General features: G+C 40.2%; 2 protein-coding genes and 1 pseudogene across 2 annotated transcripts; 1 reads left to right on the top strand and 2 right to left on the bottom strand.

Moving 5' to 3' along the window:
- Positions 1-12,414: 12,414 nt before the first annotated feature.
- On the top strand, positions 12,415-12,881 carry LOC131264526 (uncharacterized; annotated as a pseudogene).
- Positions 12,882-13,252: 371 nt separating this feature from the next.
- On the bottom strand, positions 13,253-13,886 carry LOC131264527 (putative nuclease HARBI1). The gene is made up of 3 exons (XM_058266819.1): positions 13,787-13,886; positions 13,574-13,715; positions 13,253-13,514 (listed from the first exon to the last, which is right to left on the bottom strand). The coding sequence occupies exons 1-3, from the start codon at positions 13,884-13,886 to the stop codon at positions 13,253-13,255; spliced, it is 504 nt and encodes a 167-aa protein (XP_058122802.1).
- Positions 13,887-18,530: 4,644 nt separating this feature from the next.
- Positions 18,531-19,575, bottom strand: LOC131264528 (uncharacterized). Its single transcript, XM_058266820.1, has 4 exons — positions 19,423-19,575; positions 18,930-19,070; positions 18,808-18,860; positions 18,531-18,596 (listed from the first exon to the last, which is right to left on the bottom strand). The coding sequence occupies exons 1-4, from the start codon at positions 19,496-19,498 to the stop codon at positions 18,531-18,533; spliced, it is 336 nt and encodes a 111-aa protein (XP_058122803.1). The 5' UTR covers positions 19,499-19,575.
- Positions 19,576-21,194: the final 1,619 nt, after the last annotated feature.

Raw genomic sequence — 21,194 nt, forward strand, 5'->3', positions numbered from 1 at the left:
ATCTTACGTTGTACGGGGGACGCGGCATTTGGTTAGCCCATGGAAGACGATAGTACATAACACGAGTTACTTTTTTTTTGTATTTTTTCAAGACGTTCAATTTTCGTAACATGATTAGGACACCAGACAATGCTTGCAAACTCCAGAATTGGACGAACTAGGGCACAGTATAACGATTTTAAACAGTAAGGATCCTTAAAATCTGTCGCAACACGAAGAACAAAACCTAGCATTTTGGTCGCTTTGGTGATTATGGTCTGGTAGTGGCATGAAAGGTTAAGCTTACTGTCTAAAATTACTCCTAAGTCACGAATCACAGTGCAACGAGGAACGCCAAGGTCAGTAATTTTGTAATCGAATATCACAGGTGTCTTTTTCCTTGCAAAGGTTATACAGTTACATTTGCTCACATTAACATACATGTCGTTTTTAGTACACCAGACAGAAAATGAGTTAAGCGCGTCTTGTAATTTTTTGCAGTCGTCAAGGCCCTGCACAGGAAGGAACATTTTCAAATCATCGGCAAACAGCAGAACATTCACATTGCGTACGGTGAAGGCGATATCGTTAATAAATATTGAAAACAGTAACGGGCCCAGTATGCTGCCTTGGGGGACACCGGACGAGTTACAAAACGATTCGGAAAAACATGACCCTATTTTGACCCAAATTTGACAATCTTTTAGGTAACTATCGAGCCAATTAACGACATTGATATGGACACCATACTTAAGCAATTTAGCAAGCAGAATACTGTGATTGACCTTGTCGAAAGCAGCACGGAAGTCGGTATAAATAGCGTCAACTTGCTCGCCCTTGTCAATGGTGTCGTAGCAAATGCTTAAGAACGATAACAAGTTGGTGTCAATAGAACGCTTCGGCATAAAGCCATGTTGTAGAACGGAAATAGACTGACAGAAAGCACGATGGACATGGAGGTGCATGATTTTCTCGAACAGCTTACCGCAAGCACATAACATTGAAATTCCTCGATAGTTACACACATCTATTTTGTCAGATTTTTTTGGAACGGGAAAAATCCAGGACGATTTCCAAAGAAGCGGGAAGCGTTTCGACTGCAAGGATTTGTTGAACAAAACAGTCAAGACAGGTATAAGAGCAGCCTTGCAGTTTAGTAGGATTGCGCTTGGGATGGAGTCAGGCCCAGGCGCGAACGATGGCTTCAATTGAGAGATTGCAGCACACACCTCAGCTTCAGAAAGAATAGGCAATGTTAAGTCGACTTCCTCGTTAATGCCAGTTGTAGCTGGTGTGGTGTCGTAACTGGTCGAGGAGTTGCTGGTGTATATAGAGGCAAAGTGCATCGCGAAAGCTTTGCAAAACTCGGCATCTCCGGTGATCGTTTTCCCTTGATGGACCAGGGAGGAAGGGAGCCGTTTGCTAGACTTCTTAGTGTTGACGAAGTTCCAAAATGCCTTGGGATTCTTTTTAAAGTTGATCTCAATTTTTCTAATGTGTTCAGCATAGGCAATCCGATTGAGCTCTTTGTAAATTTTGGCAGCACGAGCAAAGTTGGTCTGGTGAAATTCGTTTCGCAAATAACGCATGGTACGTAGTTTTCTCAAAGCTGAGTCCACTAGAACCAAATCAAGGATTGAGCCGTGCGTGTTGTGGTGACTGTTGATCTGATGCAATCCAGCAAGGCTGAGCGAGTCGAGTAGATGGGTACACGCTGTGGAAATTCGGGAATTCGAAACATCCACCTGCAGGGCACCCGATGCCCAATCCGATGCCCACGACAGAGCAGGTTGATTGAAGTCGCCGAGTAGCATGAATACGTCCTCCGGGTATTCATCCGCAATCGCGAGTAGGGACGAGCAGAATGCAGAAATTGTCTCGACGTTGTTGCTGCAATCGGGAGGAAGATATACGGTGCCTGTGATGAAGCACGTCGAAATCATCCGAGCACGCACCCATAGTGATTCGGTGGGTGAATTTACCACTTCGCAAGCCAAACAGCGGTATTCACATTTGGTGGCTATGAGTACACCTCCGCCCCTAGACTTCTGGCTGTTCGCATTATTGCGGTCGTTGCGAAACACATCGTATCGATTGTAAAACATAGCATGACCAACTTTCTGTTGTATCCATTGCGAACCCTTGTTGAACACATTTGTGCGTTAGAACTATTTAATGATCCAGATAAGTTAGACACTGGAGTCGAACTTTCTGTTGAAGGACTTAAAATAGTTCTAACGCATAAATGTGTTCAAAAGGGTCACTTTTTCTAAAAAAGTAACGACTTGCTTCTTGTTGCACGTTACTGCTCATCTCAAGCGAAATCCACTAGGGGCATAGTGTGGCTTCCATAGTCCAACTCCATGCTGATAACTGCCTTCTGCTAAGATTCGCAAAGCAGTGGCAAGTTTTTCTTAAACAGTCAACCCGCGTCCTTAGACTGGAGTAAATCTTAGCGCAATATCACAAAGAATACTAAGAAAAATACCCTTCGACACACAAAAACTCTTAATAAAGCTGAAAAGAAAGTAATGGGTTAGTTTAATCTCGTTTTTTCCTTGTTTTACAAAACTCACGCTCGGTCAGGCAATTCTAACGCATCTGTCATAGTTCGGATCATTCGCCGAAGCAAAGTAAGAACTCGTAAAATCACGAAACTCAACTAACAACAACTCACTTTTTCACATTCTACGTTCTGTGTTGACCATTTGATTTTGACAACTGCCGAACAGCTATGACTCGATTCGAATGTAAGAATACCGAAAAAATCTCGATTCGAGACGAGCGCTCGTATTCGAGACCGTTTCGAAACGGATCTCGAAATAGCTCTGATAAAAAGAAAATCTAGTCACATGTGATAGGCGAATAATTCTCTACCCAAGTCCAAGTTTTGGCGCTTTCGTACTGTTCGAATATGCTTTTTCTCTTTCCCCCACATTGGATGTACAGGAGTTCGAAATCCCGATTCGATTTATCGCTCGTTCCGCACCCGTGCCTCAAGCCCTTCATGCGTCGCGGGTCCATCAACTTCATTACCGTGTTGTTCCGCACCTGCGCTTGCTCACCTCCAACTCGTCGCACACTTCCTCGACCATCTACGTCTGCCGGCGCCGGATCGAATCCCGTTGACGCCATCCGAGCAAAAACTTTTTTGAAAAAAAAATTCAAAACTTTTTTCATCATTAGAAATTAGCGACAACATTATTTCAAGCGGATACTTCTTACCAAAAGTTTTTTAGACCAAGAATTGGTTTAGAAATCGCAAACTTTTGAATTTAGCCAAAAATAGGTAACCAAATAGACGCATTTATTTTATTCATTATTGTGGTATCACGCAACGCTGCCGTATTGTTAGAGCCAATATGCTCTAACTGGCAATTTGATTCTCAGGGCATTTCCTTCCTACTGTTAAGTCTTATCCTGGGCTTTCTCGGTAGTAATACACATAATTTGTGGAGGGTTGAAGCGCAATGTAACTAATGTTTGCATTTTAAAAATTAGACAAATTTTGATGACTTTTATGCAAAATCGAAAAACGCTAGCAACTTTCCGTTAAAAGCAAAATAAAGAGTAGCATTTCTTTAAATTTGGGACAAGTTTGACAACTTCATCATTTAAATTGAAGCCACCGTATCCAAAACAATTAACCAGCTACGTTTGATTGTGTATTAAAACATCCACCTTTATCGCGGACCACGTGACCAAAGAATATTTGAAGCCAGACGGCGACAAGTGGTAAAAAAACCTGGTACTTTATGGTGCTTTTGAAGCTTGTTACAGTATATTTAAAATATGGTGGGGTCCCTTAATTCCCATAGAACGCCATACCATTGCTGAAAACCAGCGAGAAAGATTTGCCCAAAGCCGCTGCTCTTCCTATCACGAATTAAGCAACTTATTCCGTACAGAAAACATCATAAAGAGTGCAATTCTGTTGTTTTTACTTACCTGGCCACAGTAAATCATACGCAAAATGCATCGTAGGACCCATTACAACATTTTAAAGTCCAACCGGAGTAGCATTTAGTCATGAATGGCTCACAACAACTGAAAAACATCTTTACACGATTGGTTTTGTCGGCTATGGCTAAAGTTTCGGCCAACGATCGTAAGGCCGGCTTACTGGCCGTCAGAATATTTTTCTAAAGTGCATTAAAGATGTAAATTTACAATAAAATTTACTTCATTCAATTAGATTGTTTAACGTTTTTCTTATCACAGATTAAAATTTGTCTATTTTTAATGCAAACGTTGTGCGGAAGGTGCTGTACTTTTTCAGCGCTCTGGGTCATTATGCATTATGTCATTTTGTCACTGGAATCATTATGTCATAGTGGGGGGGGGGGGGGGGGGGGGGGGGGGGGCTCGGTGCCATTTTTCAATGGCCATGCGCCAAATTTTCTTTTGGACTTCATCAGTAACAATTCTGTCTCCATCATTTCTAATTTAGTATGCAAAGATCCCATCATCTCGAACATAGAGACCTCTGCAGGAGAAGGGAAAGGCACATTTACCATTAGAAACGATAATTCTCATGCACACTTAGAAACTATCAATCGAACGATTTTGATAAGCACGTGTATCTCGTTCGATTTGCACCTGCTGATCTTCAGACGGATCTCACAAAACAGTGTGCGACACTACACAGGAGCTTTGACCTTTGGCAGAGAGCGCCATTGATCAATTACGATCGAGCGTCACAATAGTTTGCATCCATACAGACTTCAGTCTCGTGTTGATAGTGTGATCAGCAAGTCACGCGTGATCAATTTTTCAAAGTGCTTTCCTGTGAGATAAAGTGTGCTAGACAAAAACTCGTGAAGAAAATGCCGCAAGAGTTGAAACGTTTGCGGACAACTGGTGCGCTGTATCGTCGGTCTGTGGCTCGGGAAAAGCTGCTGCAAGCTGGGGCGGGTTCCTCTGGCTCTACAGCCATTTCATCAAGCGAGCCAGAAGCGCATTTTGGATCTTCGGAACAAGAGGAACTTCGTCCGGAGCTTGACGTCGAGGTCGAACCTTCCGTCGTCGATCAAAAGGAAAGTTTTTCCGATGACGATGACGAGAACGAAGACGAGGAAAACTTTGATTGTATCGATGTTTTGCCTTTGTTAATGGGACTGAGGTATTGGGCATTGTCCACTAACCAGTCAACCCATTCGGTAAACATGATTTTGAGGCTTTTCCTCAAAACGGGCGCCAAAGTTCCGAAAACTGCCCAGACGCTGCTCGGAACCCCTGACAGCCCATCGACGGAGATAGTTGAAATTAGCGGAGGCCGGTTCTGGTACAATGGAATCGGAAAATCGCTGTATAGCTCTTTTCGGTAAGTAACATATTTGAAAGGTATAAACTTTGGGTGAATGCTAAAAATTTTACGATTTATGGTTGCAGCTCTAAAAGTGCCTACAGACTGTCGCCATTCGATCACTATTCGATATCTGGCCACCGGTGACTCCTACGCCAGCCTGGCAGCATTATTTCGGGTAAGTACACGTAAAGCACAATTTCAAAAGGCAAACAATACTTTTCATTCACGTTTCAAAATACGTTTCGTTCGGCCCCTAGGCCTTGTGAAGCATTCTGAAAGAGAATACACTAACAATTAATTTGCCGATAAACGTATAAAACATACAGCATTAAAGAACAACCAATATCAAAGCACAGTCCACATTTCCGAAGAATACTGTACTTTGATACTTCAAAATGATTTGAGATTAAATTATTTTTATTCTTTTAGGTAGCGCCATCAACCATATCGGAAAAAGTACCGGAAGTTTGCGATAACATAATTAAGCTTCTAAAAAAATATATTAAGGTATGTGTGTATGTAAATTCTTTGGTTCTTTTAAAATATTTAGTTGTCATATGAACTGCTTTTTAAATTCCAATTGAATCCATATCTTTTTTGCATAAAGTTAAATTGAATGTTGGCATTTTAGATCTTTTGATTTGGATTTTATTTTAATTAACGTTTAAGATAATTATTTTTTTAACGTTAAAGATAATTGAGTTATAAAAACTTTAATGTAAAGTTACATCAGTTTAATACTACTAACCATATTCCAATGGCCTGTCATGCTACCTTATGTTAGTTGGAGGAAACTTTAACTATAGCTGGCAAAACTATTATTGTTGGCATGTTTTTTAGTTTTGTGTGTCGTTTATGAACACATTCTGTTGCGCTTGGGCTATTAAATGTGTTTGAATAGATACTTCGTTTGTGATTTGTCAATTTGTTTCGATTAATAGAAATTTTGAAATTTTTCATTTTTTCATGCACATGTTATTAATAGTTTAAAGTACCAATCATACTAATTTAGGATACTAATTTATTTCACGTGTAATATATTAGTTTATTTTGATTGATATGTAGTCACACGATTCATCGAGTAATAAGAGACCATCATCGCATTTAACGTCTATTTATATATAGACTCTATATTATGTTTCCTACTCGCTATTCTAATGCTAACTAATCCTACCTATCCTAATGCTAACAATAATATGATGATAATGATACAATAATGATTACACTTAAACATTTGCAATTCCTAAATTATGTTTCCTACTCCCTATTATAATGCTAACTAATACTGACTATACTAAGGCAAACACTAATAACACCAAAACAAAAAATATTAACCTATCTTACCTATCTCTAACCTCCTAAAAATAAACTATCTTACTTCTATACCCTTATCTTTCTATAATTTATCCTAAAACATTATCTAACTTTACTATACTATTCTACACATTTATTAAAAAACAAATCTGCCTCTTCCTCAATGACTTCAAAAATACGTCTTATAACTCTAGTTCGATGTTGGAACGGAAAATTTTCCAAATCCCTGGCAATATGCCTTCCAATGTCTGTACAATTGTTATGTGGTGGAGCTTCAGGTGTTTTGTCCAGTTTTTCTATCATGTTCACCAACATTTTATCCACTTCTGATAGACCCTGTGCCTGGGATTTGCGTTTTTTCGTCGTGGCTCCACGTTTTCTTCATTTTTTACATCTTCTGGTATAGATATAGCTTGCGATGGTTCCAAGGAAGATGATGGCAACAATTCATCCACATCTTTTATAACTTCTTCCAGGGACTATTCGAATTGGACAGTCTGATTTTCTTCCGGAAGCTTAAATACACAAAATATTAATGTTGATAAGCTAACACTAAAATTTATTTCATTTTCTTATACACTGGAGGAAACAAGAATAGCACCACCTTGTTTTTTGCCAATATTTTTTATATTTCCATAAAATTGGAGCTTTTTTGAGTTTGGTACGTTATTACAATCAGTTTTACAACTTTCTAGTGGATTACGGCCGCTTTAATGTGGAGAATTACCATTTAAACTGAAAAAAGCCTAAAAATGGGGAGGAAATAAAAATAGCACCACTTTGGCTTTTGTTCAGCAATTGAAGATATTTAAAAAACTAATATTCTTAAATGAATTTTTAAGATATTAGTAGTTAGTATGGAACCTAAACTATAGAAATTAAATGTTATTAGTCGTGTGTTATTTGAGTTTCCAAGTCATTTAGAAGACATGGGTCAGATCACAGCATCGCTTCGTTAAAACCGAGCTAAAGATCAAAACTGACCATGGTAGTAGAGGGCTGTTCCCTGAAATTCGGTCTAAAAACCTTCCGATTACATATCATAGCAGTAGGGTTGATGAAACATTCCGGTAACGACGGCCACAAGGACCAACGCGGCAGTAAAACCCAGCTTACGGAGATGGATATGCGAATAATTTATAAACAAGGAGCAAACCAGGGACGAATAGTGTTTCTAAATCAAGCAGAATTCAACTAAAGGTGCCAATAAGACATTTGCAGCAAATTACATTGAGCGAGGAAGACTACAAGTAGCCACAAAGATTCCGCAAGCCCAACACGACAGAGCGACATGCATTGAAACGGTTCAAACTCACTTTAAGATATATTTGTTGCTGCGACGCGTGAAAAAAAGTTCTTTTCAGGCGAAATAAAGTTCATTCTTAGTTTCCTACATGTTTGACAATACTTTTAGCTAGATCTTCGACAAGAACCTGGTGTTAAAATAAGCCAGAACGTTGGTGGTGTTAAACCATTGATATGGGGAGCTCTCTCACTGCAACGAAAGCTTACCTTGCCATGCATCTGACTGAGAATGAAGTTTGATGTACGAGAAACAAGATTAATTGAACAAAATTAAACTTGGGTGAGCTTAGACTTTGTTTTCTAATAAAAATATACCGGATTCCATGAGTTGATGTAAACTACAGGTTGGATTCCTGACATAAGAATGGAGCTATCAAGGTGGCCAGTAGGCTCTTTGTATCCTAATCTCATAAAAAACCTTTGGCCTATTCATGGTCATCGTGGTTGACTTCAAATGTTAACAAATTGAGGCAACAATCACGTGCTAATTCGTATTCGTGAATGCTGGGAGCGTCATGAGCAGAACTCTCTGAAAAAATGTATTATGTACCTCCAAATCACCGCGTATTGAAGGGATTCGATGCAAATACTGTTATATTTACTAATAAAATCATTAAACTTTATTTTAATTGAGATTTTGTAAGAATATCTTCAATTGCTGAACGAAAAACCAAAGTGGTGCTATTTTTATTTCCTCCCCGTTTTCATGAATTATTTTGTTTTAACGTTATTAGCCCGCATTCATGCGACCGTAATCCACTGGAAAGTTGTGAAACTGATTGTAATAACGTACCAAACTCGAAAAAGCTCCAATTTTATGGAAATATAAAAAATATTGTAAAAAAACAGGGTGGTGCTATTCTTGTTTCCTCCAGTGTATTTCAGCTTTCCAACACTGCGGCAGAGTGGCGAAAGATTGCAGAAGAGTTCGAAACAAGATGGAACTTTCCCCATGGTATCGGGGCGATAGACGGAAAGCATGTGCAAATTATAGCTCCACGACACAGTGGCACAGAATACTATAACTATAAAGGAACATATAGCATTGTACTTCTGGCTATAGTGGACGCAAACTATAATTTCATATTTGCGGACGTTGGCTGCCAAGGAAAAGTGTCAGATGGTGGTGTTTTCATAAACAGTCCCATTAAACAAAAGTTTGAAAGCCGTGCTCTTAATATACCTGAACCGGAGATATTAAGGCCTCCTTATTCCATGAGGGTTCCATATGCCCTTCTTGGTGATAAAGCATTTCCTCTGACAGAATACTGTCTGAGGCCATTTGGGGGGTATCCAGCCGAAAGATCCCTTCAAAGAATATTTAACGCCAGACACTCGAGACCACGACGAGTAGTCGAAAATGTGTTTGGCATACTCAGTAATAGATTTAGAGTGCTGAGAAAGCCAATGGAGTTAAGGCCAGAAAAGGCTGAAAAAGTTGTGATGGCAGCAGTTTGCCTACATAACTTTTTGAGAACACGTTCTTCGGCAGAATCATATTCTCCTTCGAATATGACGGACCGAATGGAAAACAACAGCATTATAACTGATTCGTGGCGATCCAACCAGAAAATCGGCCCATGAGCGCCGGGGCTCACCACCTCGACGGCGTGGGTTCGAATCCCAACCGAGACCGGACCCTCCCCTGTACGAGAGGACTGACTATCCACGTACAACAGGGAAACAAGTCTCGTAAGCCCTTAACGGGGCATGCATGATGGTCGTTACGCCAAGAAGAAGAAGAAGAATAACTACCGAATTTATACCGGATTAAAAATTAATATTTACCGAATTTAATGTTTTTTTTGGTTTATTAATATTTTTCATGAACTCCATCGATTTATATGCGAACCACGATGGTCGGCTAGTATCGGTTGCACCTGTTAAAAAAAATCCAATACTTTTATATTTAAAAATAAAAATATACAAATCTAGCCTTACATGATCCAGTTGATTTGCTTTTCGACACATCATCACGCAATTTTCTATAATATGTTTTAAGCAAAGACAATTAACAGACAGTTCGGGTCAAAGCTGTTTTTTGCTCCGCCATTGTTGTGACAGTTGGTTAAAAAAGTGTTTACAAAAATTTCCAGCATACTTATGGGAGATCTCCGGTAAAATCTTCGCGAAATAGGTAGTTGGTAATTCTAGATCACAGTATCCATGGTCCTGCGGATAGAAACTGCTCTTCTGTGTGAAATCATGTGATATAGATCCTTTTGCTCGCTGTGATTGCCGAAATGAAGTGTGTTGGTCTGCCTTATACCCAGTCTTCCTCCAGAACATATTTCGAACGCCTCAACTCTTTGTCCTGTTGATGGAACATACCAAATTTGCAGTTTTACCCCACTTTCTTCGCTGTTCGTGAGAAGTAAACAAAATTTTAACCAACTGTCAACAATTTTCCCACGGACAATGTATGGATTCCCACACTTTCAGGTAAAATAATGAGCCCCAAATTAGGCGAACAAACATGTTCGATCACGATAGGCACGTGTAGGATCATATTAACCAAACTAACCAATCATAATTAAGTAAACAGGAAGTTAGCCAGACAGTAAATCGATATCAAATCTATAAACGACCAATCAAAATTTAGACAAACAAAAGTGTTAAATTCAATATTATTTTCTTTATCAAAATTCTTAGAAATTCAGACATGAACCGTGGGAACCCATTAGAAATAATCCAAAAAGAAATGTTAAACTTAAGGAAGAAATTGCACTATAAATAAAGGGCCAAAGACTGATCGAACAAGTCTCAGTTGAGAAGAAGTCTCAGTTGAGCAGAAGTCTCAGTTCACGACGCTCAGTTCCGCAGAAACCTCGATATAGTGAAATCTCAGTTTAGAACTGAGCTCAGGCTCAGTTCCGTCCCCGTTCAAGGATGGAGTTACAGACAGTAAAGAAGTTATAGTGAAAAATAGACAAAGGCACAGTTCGATCAGTTTAGGCAACTATAGAAACGAAACCACACTTGTTTTATTTCGGGACAAAGTCTCGAGAAGGAGGAAGGATGGGTTTCTTACAGGTGCATTGTGATTAGTGAATTCCACTACGAGTAAAGGGCATTCTACAGTCAGCAGTGAGGCTGCTAATTGAAGTGATAGAAGAAAGATAATATATCATGGCAACCGTGATGCCGAAAGTTCACGTGTAGATATATTATCATTAGAAAGTGAAGTGAAGAGAACTACGTAATGTATCATGGCAACCGTGATGCCGGAAGTTCACGTGTAGATATATTACGATAAGAAAGTGATGTAAAGAAGAATATGAAATATATCAAGGCAACCGTGATGCCGAAAGTTCACGTGTAGATATATTATCATAAGAAATAGGAGTGAAGAAAATATGTAATATATCAGGGCAACCGTGATGCCGGAAGTTCACGCGTAGATATATTATTATATTACAAAATTTCTGCCCAACAATCGTTTTTAATTACATTATTCTTATATGCCTTGTCCCTTTCGTTCCACAAGCATGGATTCGATGAGACAAGGTCAATAAAAATTAGAACATCTTCATCATCATCTATTGGCTGCAAAAAAAAAACAAAACAAAATATGACAATAGAACCACATACTAGTTGTCGAATCCCCATAAATCAACGAATGGAGTTGTGCCAGGACAGTGCCAGCCGAGTGATCCGATGCCAGTATAACACTGTTTTGCATTCCGATAAACAACAGAATAGATGTTCGGAGTAGCAATTCTTTTAAAATGTAATTGTTCAAACATTTTTCTATTTAAATAATAGAATGTTTGAAGATACGCAAAATAAGACAGTAACACGTTAAACGCTACGTCGGTCCCGTGGGATCGACATCGTTCTTTCCCGTATCCCGGCGTTGGTCCGCTCGGACAGACCGAGCCCGTTAGGTAGGCCGGCGTTTCTACGAATCGCCGGCAGAACGGAAAGCATAGCGCTTAACGTGTTAAACAGCATCTCACAACACAAGCCACTGCACCATTTTCGAAAAAACATCCATTTCTGATGCACACGCATAAAACGGTGATTTCAAAATGACCGGATGTATGAATACTTACTTTACTCTTGTTATTTTGAGAGCTCATCCTGCTTGAAATGATGAAAACTTCAAATATTCGATTTCCTGGTTTTTCGAATAGTAGGGCCTATTACGAGACTCGAATGTTCGAGAATTTCCGACTCGAACGGCACATTTGCATTATGCCTCATCTTCGAGTTTCCGTTCAGCTCCCGTTCGAGAACTTTTTTGTCGATCAAAGTAATCTGTCGAACTATTTGGGAAAAAATGCATTGCGGTTCTCGAACGGGATCTCGAATTCGACAAATTTTTATCCGTCAGTTTAGTGTTACGGCAACTTCCACCCAGTAGAGTCGTAGTAAAACTATCAAAATAAAAATGTAAGATACATTCAAAATTAACATAACGTTAAAAGTTAATTCAAAAAATGCAAACGGTTGTTGTTTTTAGGGAAAGCACGGATGGACGCACCACTCGTCGTCAATTTAGTAAAATGGTGGAGCTAATGGAGACGGCACCGGATATTGCCAGAGCTCTGCGTGTCGCAGAAACTACTAGTTTTTGGAGCAATCTAATGAACGATTTGAATGCGCTGGGACCACCCATTAAAGATATTTCTTCGTGGAAAAGGGTAAATATCTTGATAAATTCCGAAGGAAAAATTAGTATGTAACATTTGCCTTTCTTTTCATTTAAGGCCTGGTTCGATTACAAGTACTCTGTAAAAAAAATTGCGAGAAAATAACGCATCGCTTCATGCTACCGGTGGTGGTCGTAATAAAACAAAGCACCTCAATGAAATCGAAGAAAGGGTTGCCGATCTTTGCAACCTTAGAACAACCATCACCGGCAACTCCGGTAGATCATTCGGCTATATGCCAGTTAGTGTTGTGCCTTCCGAGATTGCTCCTATAGATCCAACACCTGCCTCACCTAACGAAGCTGTCGAAACTAGCGTGACTACGCCCCCACCAGAGCCATCGTCCGACGCACAGCACCCACCAGAACCGTCTTCCAACGCACTGCCGTCAAGAAAAAGGAAGCGAAAAAACATGGAAGAGATTTTAAAACAAAACCAAGAGCTCATTAAAATAATGAAGCTCAAACTAGAATCGGATGCAAAATTGATTGAAACAAATCAAGCAACAGTTGCAGCCTTAAAAGAAACAAACGACTTACTTAAACAATTATTAGAACGTAAGTCTTAACTTTGTCAATTATTCTAGCTTATTTTTATCTGTGAAGTGAACTGAATTAAAATCTGTGAATCAAATCTGTGAATTAAAAATAAACTTTAAGTTTTGCTACCGATTTGTGTGTTAAAAATTATTTTATTCGGAGAAGTTATGCGCTATGCAAATATTATACAAAGCGCAACATACATTTGTAATACATATGGCAATTTCAGGTGTGTAGTGTAACTGTCTTGCCCAAAGTAAACACGTGGACTTATTTTTTAGTATACCGAATGTGCGTTCGATAATTTCTCTTCCTTTTGCATGATGGGTGTTATAACTGGCTTCTGGTGAGTCCGGCGCAGCATTTCTTTTCGGTGTTACAATCCACGGTTTTGATGGGTATGCAGAATCCGCAGTGAATAAAAAAAAAGAAATAAGAATTTGGCAACATTTCGATAATTTTGTAACTAACCAAGTACTTTGACAGTCGTATCTCCGGTTTGATGCTTGTTGGCAAAAAAGTCATCGATGCCGTTAACACTCCAAATATGCGAATCGTGATTTGCTCCTCCATATCGAGCGTTAACGTACCTTATTACCATTTTATGATCACAGAGCTAGAAATATATAAATGAACGTGACTTTACAATTTTACTAAAATGCGGTATCAATAAGTAGAATGTTATATCATCAAAGCATTCAAGCTGTAGAATCCTTTCCTGTTGTAATGATGGTCTCTATCATTCATTGGTGGTATGATACGTATATGCGTACCGTCTACGCACATTACGATCCCGGGAATGCCACTTTTTTCGAAGAAATAACGCCTTGCCTCTTGTTGATATGCGTCGTCCATTTCCACGGTGATCCATTCAGAGCATAAAATTTCCTCCATTACCTTAAGCGTTTGGCGGAAGATAACGGAGAATGTAGGCTGGGCGATTGCCACATTGAAGTCCTGTCCGACGCCATGCTGGTAACTGCCTTCAGCTAGAAATCTCAAAGTAGCAGCCAGTTTATCTTTAACGGTTAAGCCAATACCCTTCGTTGGTGGGAAATGTGGTTCTATTTTTGTCAGAATCATTTGAAAAGTATCCTTCGTCATTCTGAAATTCTTTTTGTACCTGAAAATTATAAAAAGAAAATTAGCAAGGCAATCTAATTGAATCGGATTAGGGACTTACGCTGGAGTTGGTAGCTTCATAGGATCATTTCGATTTCGAAGCATTCTCCGGCGGGTAAGTAACTGAAAATCTCCATCTGAATCACTATCACTATCGCTAAAATCGTATGCGGGAATCATTTTTCACCTAATCACGATTGAATCACGAACAAACTTTTAACTGTTTTTCCAATGTTTACAAAATCCAACAGTTTCTTCACCCAGTTTGACAGTTGCCCTTGGAGAAAAAATCGATGAAAGTTTCATCGACTCGAACAAGTGACCGTAATGCAATTTTCTCGAACGTTCGAGTCGGCGGTTTCCGTGTGATGAGAGAATTATTCGAGTCTAAAGCTGCAGATAAATGACAGCAACTTTCATGCAAGAGAAACTTTCAAACGTCTTCATTTCACTGAACTGAAAGTTTCCGAACGCATCACGCGTTTACACGACTCACAACAAATTAACGCTAACTGTCAACCGGCAATGATGAGTCGGTAAACAAATTATGTAGAATTGTAAATGAGCTGTATTATTTCATCTCTAAAATTAATAATAATATTCATTTAGCGTTGTGAATCATGCTAGTGAACTTAAATCGCAGAAAACGACTTTGATTATTTCGTTTAACGATCATTTTAAATTGTTTTGTACTGTTGACGCCTTCTAAATCTGTCAGTTGCACGAGCTGTCAAGAAACTTTCATTGCTGTGAAAGAAATTTACAGCCCTGCTACGTTAAGTGAAATTTTAGTTGCGCAACTCAAATTGTTTGTTTATTTCGCGTTTAGACGTGCTAAGTTGGGTTTCACATGAGTGAAATGAGTGTTTGACAGTTGCTGTTAAGTGAAAGTTGCAATCATTTAAAACGCCTTTAATATTCGTCCAATTCGACGGTACGGTGCCAGCTATCGCAATAAAACTGACGATGTTTTCAGTTTGTGTTGCGATTAGATTCATCACAACACCGTCGCTGTCAGCTGCACCACCAGTCAATGTGACAGCGGCAGCGGCCCATGCAGCAGCGATGGGGCTTAGTCCACGAAGGGGATAAAAGGGCTGCGCGAGCTACCATAAGGCCTCTTCGCGATAAAGTTGGTGTGACAGAAAGTCGGAATAAAAGCACTAATTTTGTGGTTTCTTTCGCCAGAAAACTCCGACAAAACTTATTTCGAATATCATTACCAACAGTTTGCTTTGATTGTTTCGTCAACAAGTTGTCAAGTGTTGGCGACAACATTTTCTCGACGAGCAACTTTTGGTTGCGCTAGCCATCACTAGTAGTCGCTAGTGTAGAATCGCTAGCGAGTAGCGCATTGGCGTTAAGTACTTGGCGCCAATATTGGCGTAGTCTGTAGGCGCTTTAAGAAACTCCGTCTTAGCGAAATATCGCTGAATTTTTCTATCGATGGGCTGCCATTGCATTATAGCAGCAACATGCAATTTTGGCCAATTTTGTTCAATATACACGAGATGCCAGAAGCACCGGTCATGACGGCTGCTATTTTTTGCGGACCGACTAAACCACTAAACGTGAACGAGTATTTTGGGCCCATGTGTGACGAAATAAACAAGCTTCTCGAGCACGGATTAAGCATCGATGGAAAGCGGTTTGTGGTGAGGCTGCGCGCTATCATTGCCGATACTGTAGCTCGGTGTTTTATAAAGGGTAAATATATTTTACATCTGCAGTTTACTTATGTCGAAATCATTTTTAATTTTTCTTTTTTACATCTTGTTCTCAGGTGTAGTTGGCCATAACGGATACTCCAGCTGCCAGAAATGCACCATAAAAGGGCGCTATGTGGCCCAACATCACAAGGTTGTGTTTACCGGCGTGGGGGCAGAAAAATGGACCGACGAAGAGTTTCGGAACAACGACTACCCCGAACATTGCAAACAGCAGACATTGCTGTTGCAAATTCGCAATTTCGATATTATTAAGGATGTCGTTGTTGGCGATCGCCAGAGGGTACCATCAGTCGGAAGTGGTCCCAGGATCAGAGAAGGAATATAACGGAGGATCTAGCCCGCATCCATCTTCCAGTAGAAATTCATTGCGATCCGTGAACTACTCCCAGTTCTGGGAAGGATCGGAGTACGCGTCATTCCTCCATTACGCCAGCCTTGTTGTGTTGAGGGACAACATTGACGTAAATCAGTACAATCATTTTATGAAATATTTTTGTGCTGTATCTTTGTTGTCCTCATCGGCGTTTAGAGCATACTGGCCCATCGCTGGGGAGCTGCTTGAACGATTCATTCAAGAGTTCCCTAGCGTCTACGGCCAACAGATGATGACTAGTAATGTTCACAACCTTCAACACCTTCTGGAGGAATGTGAACGTTTCGGACCACTGTCAACGTTTTCGACGTACCCATTTGAAAACAAATTATACCACCTGAAGCGCTTGATACGAAGCGGGCATAAAACCTTAGAGCAAGCCATTAATAGGTTATCGGAATTGGAAAAGTTTCGATCAGAAAATTGCAGGGCGTTCGAAATTAAAAAACCTAAACTAAAGATAAGTGGTAGCCGGGTCACAGTCTGCGTACGGCCAGGTTTGGTTTTGAAAAATGACCCAAAGAATTGCTGGTTTCTATCAAAACACGGCGAAATTATTAAATTTATATCAGCCATCGTGGACCAAAGTGGACTTAAAATTACTGGCCAAAAACTTGACCGAACAGAAGAGTTTTTTATAGATCCTTTTCATTCGAGATACCTTTATATTTATAAAGGCTATTGCAACACCGGTAATAGCTCTACACTTCCTTTATCGTTTAATGAAATTAGATGTAAGTTTAATAGCAAAAAGAAATTAGGACGAAGGTAATTTATTCGTGTCTTTATTCCACACAGTCGTGGAATAGTCATAAAACATAAATAAAACAAATAGTAGAATTATGCTACAAGTTCAACGTTTTTCTTTTTATTTTTCGTGGCAAGAAGTTGTAGTTCCTTCGGGTATGTGAACACGTTCCTTAGCACGCCTAAACTTATTTCTAAGAAAATATTTCAAATAACTTACTTAAACACTCACATGCTTATTACCACCTAACCTACATAATAAATCCAAAATATTACTATATTTACTTAAACCTATCTTACTATTCCTACTTAGCCAATTAATATTTACAAAAAAAATCTTATTGAAAACGAGATCTATCGCCTCGTGTAACCGACTATTTACTCCTACCTTACTTATTTGAATACTTAAGTGTGAAACTAAACTATCCTTAAATTCTAAATCATTACCCAGTCTTAATTCTAACTTGTCTAATTCATCCTTACTATCTAATGTCCTAAAATTAAAGTTGGCTGGCACGATGCCCTCCCGCGGACGGCTTGCTGCAACTAACACCTCTAGCTCGGTACGGCCATACATCACGTCCCTACGGATTTGGCTAATCGTCTTCTCTACCCTTTCCCAATGCTCCGTGTTCTCTCTATGTTCTTTCTCGACTGCACCAGCAATGCGCTTCATCTCTATCGTCAGGGCTTCAACAGACGCCGCGAGTCGGTCTGAAACAGCTGAAATGGTAAAATAATGAATTTAAATTTAAAATCGAATGGAACTAAAATAGTATAAAAACTTTTTAATTATCAATTGAGCTAAGTGTTATAAGACCCTCGGGAAAATATTACATAATGCAAATAAATTAACATAAATATTTGAATACAGTGTTCAGATAAGGTAAGTAAGTGGGACACTTGAAAAAAGAACTTACTCACTTTTGTGTCCCACTTACCGATTTGCACATAATTTTTTGTTTTTGCAATATATATGCAAAGTATATATATTAAGATATATCAACAATTGAAACTCACACGAGCTCGGCAGAACATTTGCAGAACCTACAATAGTTACAATTTAGCAAAATGACCATACCCGACCGGCAGAATCATCATGCTTTCTCGTTTTGTTGAAAACAATTGTCAATTAGACAGAACGAGGCGGCCGGATAGGAACAGTTACGAGCGAAAGAAAGGACTCTCAGCAGAGCTGGTCGTCGAGGGAGCCGCCCGAGGGCTGGTAGAGAAGGCGATGAAACGTGGAATGGAGCATGCTAAAAAAGATAGAAGAATAGTGTTAGATGTTTCGGGTTGCGCGTAGTGAAATAATAATTTTCTTACACGAGCTAGCTGTTGTTGATACCGGGCGCTGAGCGGTTACGACGGAACAAGTTCGTGTGATTGCGGTTGGTGAGGAAATGTAAAGAATAGTGTTAGCTTTTTCAAATTGTGTGTAGTGAAATAATAATTTTCTTATACACGAGCTAGCTGTTGTTGATACCGGGCGCTGGCCAGAATAAGTTCGTGTGATTGGAGTTGCTGAGGAAATGTAAAGAATAGTGTTAGATTTTTCGAGTAACATAGTGAAATAATAATTTTCTTACACGAACTAGCTGTTGTTGATACCGGGCGCGGAGCGGTTAGGACGTAATAAGGTCGTGTGATTGGAGTTGCTGAGGAAATGTAAAGAATAGTGTTAGCTTTTTCGAGTGGCGCGTAGTAAGATAATAAATTTCTTACACGAGCTAACCATCGAAAGACGTGGGACAATAGTGACGGCTCCGATCCTGTGGATGAAGGATGCTGAAAAAGATTAAACGAAAGTAAAATGAATAAATAAGATGATATATTTAATTTTGTACGGTTTCTTACCAGAGCCACTTGCTGATTTGTGCGCCAATAGAGACAACAGAATAGATGAAGAAGAACTAGATGAAGAGGAAGGGGAAGGTTTATGGGAAGGATAGGGTGAAATAACCTTGCGTCGCGGAGAAGGGGCCTTGTACGAAGAGGCTGAAAAAGAAAACATAATTAATTTAAAACTGATTGTGTCTCAAAAAAGGTTTAGCATAACCAACCAAAACCCAACGCAATGAAAATACGACGGAAGTTGATTATCCTGAGTCGCATTTCGTTCATAATATCGCACAAAAAGCAAACGTCTTCATTCCGTCCTAAACCTGCACAAGCTTAAAACGGCGCGCAAAACGGAGCGTCTGGACCGGGCTTAACACAACGGATCGACCACCACTCGGTCCCGAACACTACGGATAATAAACGTCCTGCATATCGTTCGATATAAAATATCGCACATAACACATCGGATTATTTCACGTATCACACTTATTACCACTGGTTTACTTACTAGATGCTGCAGGCATCAAATTCTTTTGCTGCTGGTTTTCTTCTTTCGATTGACGCATCCTTTCGTTGAAGTTCATTTTTCTGTTAAATTAAAACCGGATTGTAAATAGGTATAGGACGACTGCGACGGTGGCGTACCGGTCTTGGATGCTGCGCGGGAACACCAACGATCGCGGTTCGCGACTAATCCAATATAAATATCCTCTAATAATTTAGTATGTATAAAAACTTTTCAGCACTTGGTGGTGGGTAACTGGTTGCAGCAAAACTGTGGAGCAAACGAACGAGCCCGAGCGACCGACCGAGCGATGGACGACAACACAGAATGACCCCCGAAACACTGCACGAAGTAAAGCCAGCCAAATTGTGGCTCAATCGGGACACGAATATTCAGAAAGATTTGGTTGGAAATTGCCGAAGCAAAACCGAAGTTGCCGCAGCAAAAACGAAAAATGGAGGCCCCTCTTTCGGGGCCTTTGCTCTTTTTCTCTTCTGTTCCTTCTACACATTCTCATGTCTCGAGCTGTTTACGCGGACTTGAACCGCGTTGTTTCCACTCCGGTCTCTGCGCACCTACCGCAAGACCGTCGCTCTTTGTTGAGAACGGTGTGCTAAAGGCCCAATATATATCTACTGCGTAGCCGTTTGTATGGACTGTATGGGAATGCATCGGTATACGCTCAACCCGCTCTAGCCATTTAAACCTCTCGCGGAGCGAATTCATATGACCACCGCGTTTCGGTTTTTGCTCTTCATTTAGCGATCGCTTGCGCTGCGTACGTATGCATGAATGACCGCTCGCGCTGGGTATACCCGTACGGGTACCCGTACGTCCGTATTCGACCGCGCTGGGTATTCGACTGGTCTACGATTGCTCGCGCTGGGTTTTCGATCGCTCGCGCTGGGTCTTCGAAGACCCGATCGCGCAGGGCATTTAAACTTCGTACCGTATTGCATTGCGCATGCGCACTTTGATGCACAAACCTCGATTTTTCAGTTCGGATCGGCTGCCGCGGCAACAGATGGGCGCGGTAAGGAGAGATTTCTGGCAGTGGCGGGACGGGGGAATTTCTGCATTGGTGTAAAAGAGACAAGAATATCACCATCTCACTCTTGCCCATTGAATTCCCTATCTCCACCCGAAGCTATTGCTGGTAGGGGAATAACTTGTGCCACACACCATCAGAAGACAACACCAATCGACGCTGCAGAAAAAAGTGATCTACTAGTAGTAGTGTAAGTGATAATGATAATGGACGATTGAGGATAAATACGACACCAAGTAACATCTGCCTCCACCGCCTACACGCAATAAAAAAAGCGTGTCCGGGGGAGGTAGAAAAAAGATAATTTTTTCTCCTGTTTTTGCAAGCTTCACTTGAAAGTCTTTTTTTGCAAGCTTCGCTTGAAATTTTTCTTTAAGCTTTCAGCAAGTTTGTTAGAAATTCAGAGCTTTGGATTTCGTTCGAAAATGGCCGAATCGGGAAATGGTTAGTCCGAACGTGTATGCTTTTCGACATATTTGATGTTCGTGCCGAACAGTCCGCGCGGACCACCCAATCAACAAAAACCACAAAATCAGCCCTAGTCTGAGAAGTCTGATAGACTTCTCAGATTGTGGAGTTAGGAAGTTATTATCAGAACTTTTCCGAACGCTTTTCGCGCGCTCGCGAGCCTCTCGTGAGCACACCTCGTTCGCTGCAGCGAGGACAAGAACTACAAAAGCGTGGACATATTGAAAAAGCAAAGACACTCTGTACCGATTCGCAAAAC

This window comes from Anopheles coustani, chromosome 2, assembly GCF_943734705.1.
Source record: "Anopheles coustani chromosome 2, idAnoCousDA_361_x.2, whole genome shotgun sequence".
In the NCBI taxonomy this organism is placed as follows: domain Eukaryota; kingdom Metazoa; phylum Arthropoda; class Insecta; order Diptera; family Culicidae; genus Anopheles; species Anopheles coustani.

What these genes read in the sequence shown, in the direction of transcription:
- LOC131264527 (XM_058266819.1), bottom strand. Translation starts at nt 13,886, where the DNA reads ATGTGCGTAGACGGTACGCATATACGTATCATACCACCAATGAATGAT. An exon ending in CAGCTTGAATGCTTTGATGA is followed by an intron (nt 13,716 to 13,786) that starts TATAACATTCTA and finishes TATATTTCTAGC; the next exon opens with TCTGTGATCATAAAATGGTA. An exon ending in GATACGACTGTCAAAGTACT is followed by an intron (nt 13,515 to 13,573) that starts TGGTTAGTTACA and finishes TTTTTTATTCAC; the next exon opens with TGCGGATTCTGCATACCCAT.
- LOC131264528 (XM_058266820.1), bottom strand. Translation starts at nt 19,498, where the DNA reads ATGAACTTCAACGAAAGGATGCGTCAATCGAAAGAAGAAAACCAGCAG. An exon ending in CAAATCAGCAAGTGGCTCTG is followed by an intron (nt 18,861 to 18,929) that starts GTAAGAAACCGT and finishes AATCTTTTTCAG; the next exon opens with CATCCTTCATCCACAGGATC. An exon ending in TTGTCCCACGTCTTTCGATG is followed by an intron (nt 18,597 to 18,807) that starts GTTAGCTCGTGT and finishes ACATTTCCTCAG; the next exon opens with CAACTCCAATCACACGAACT.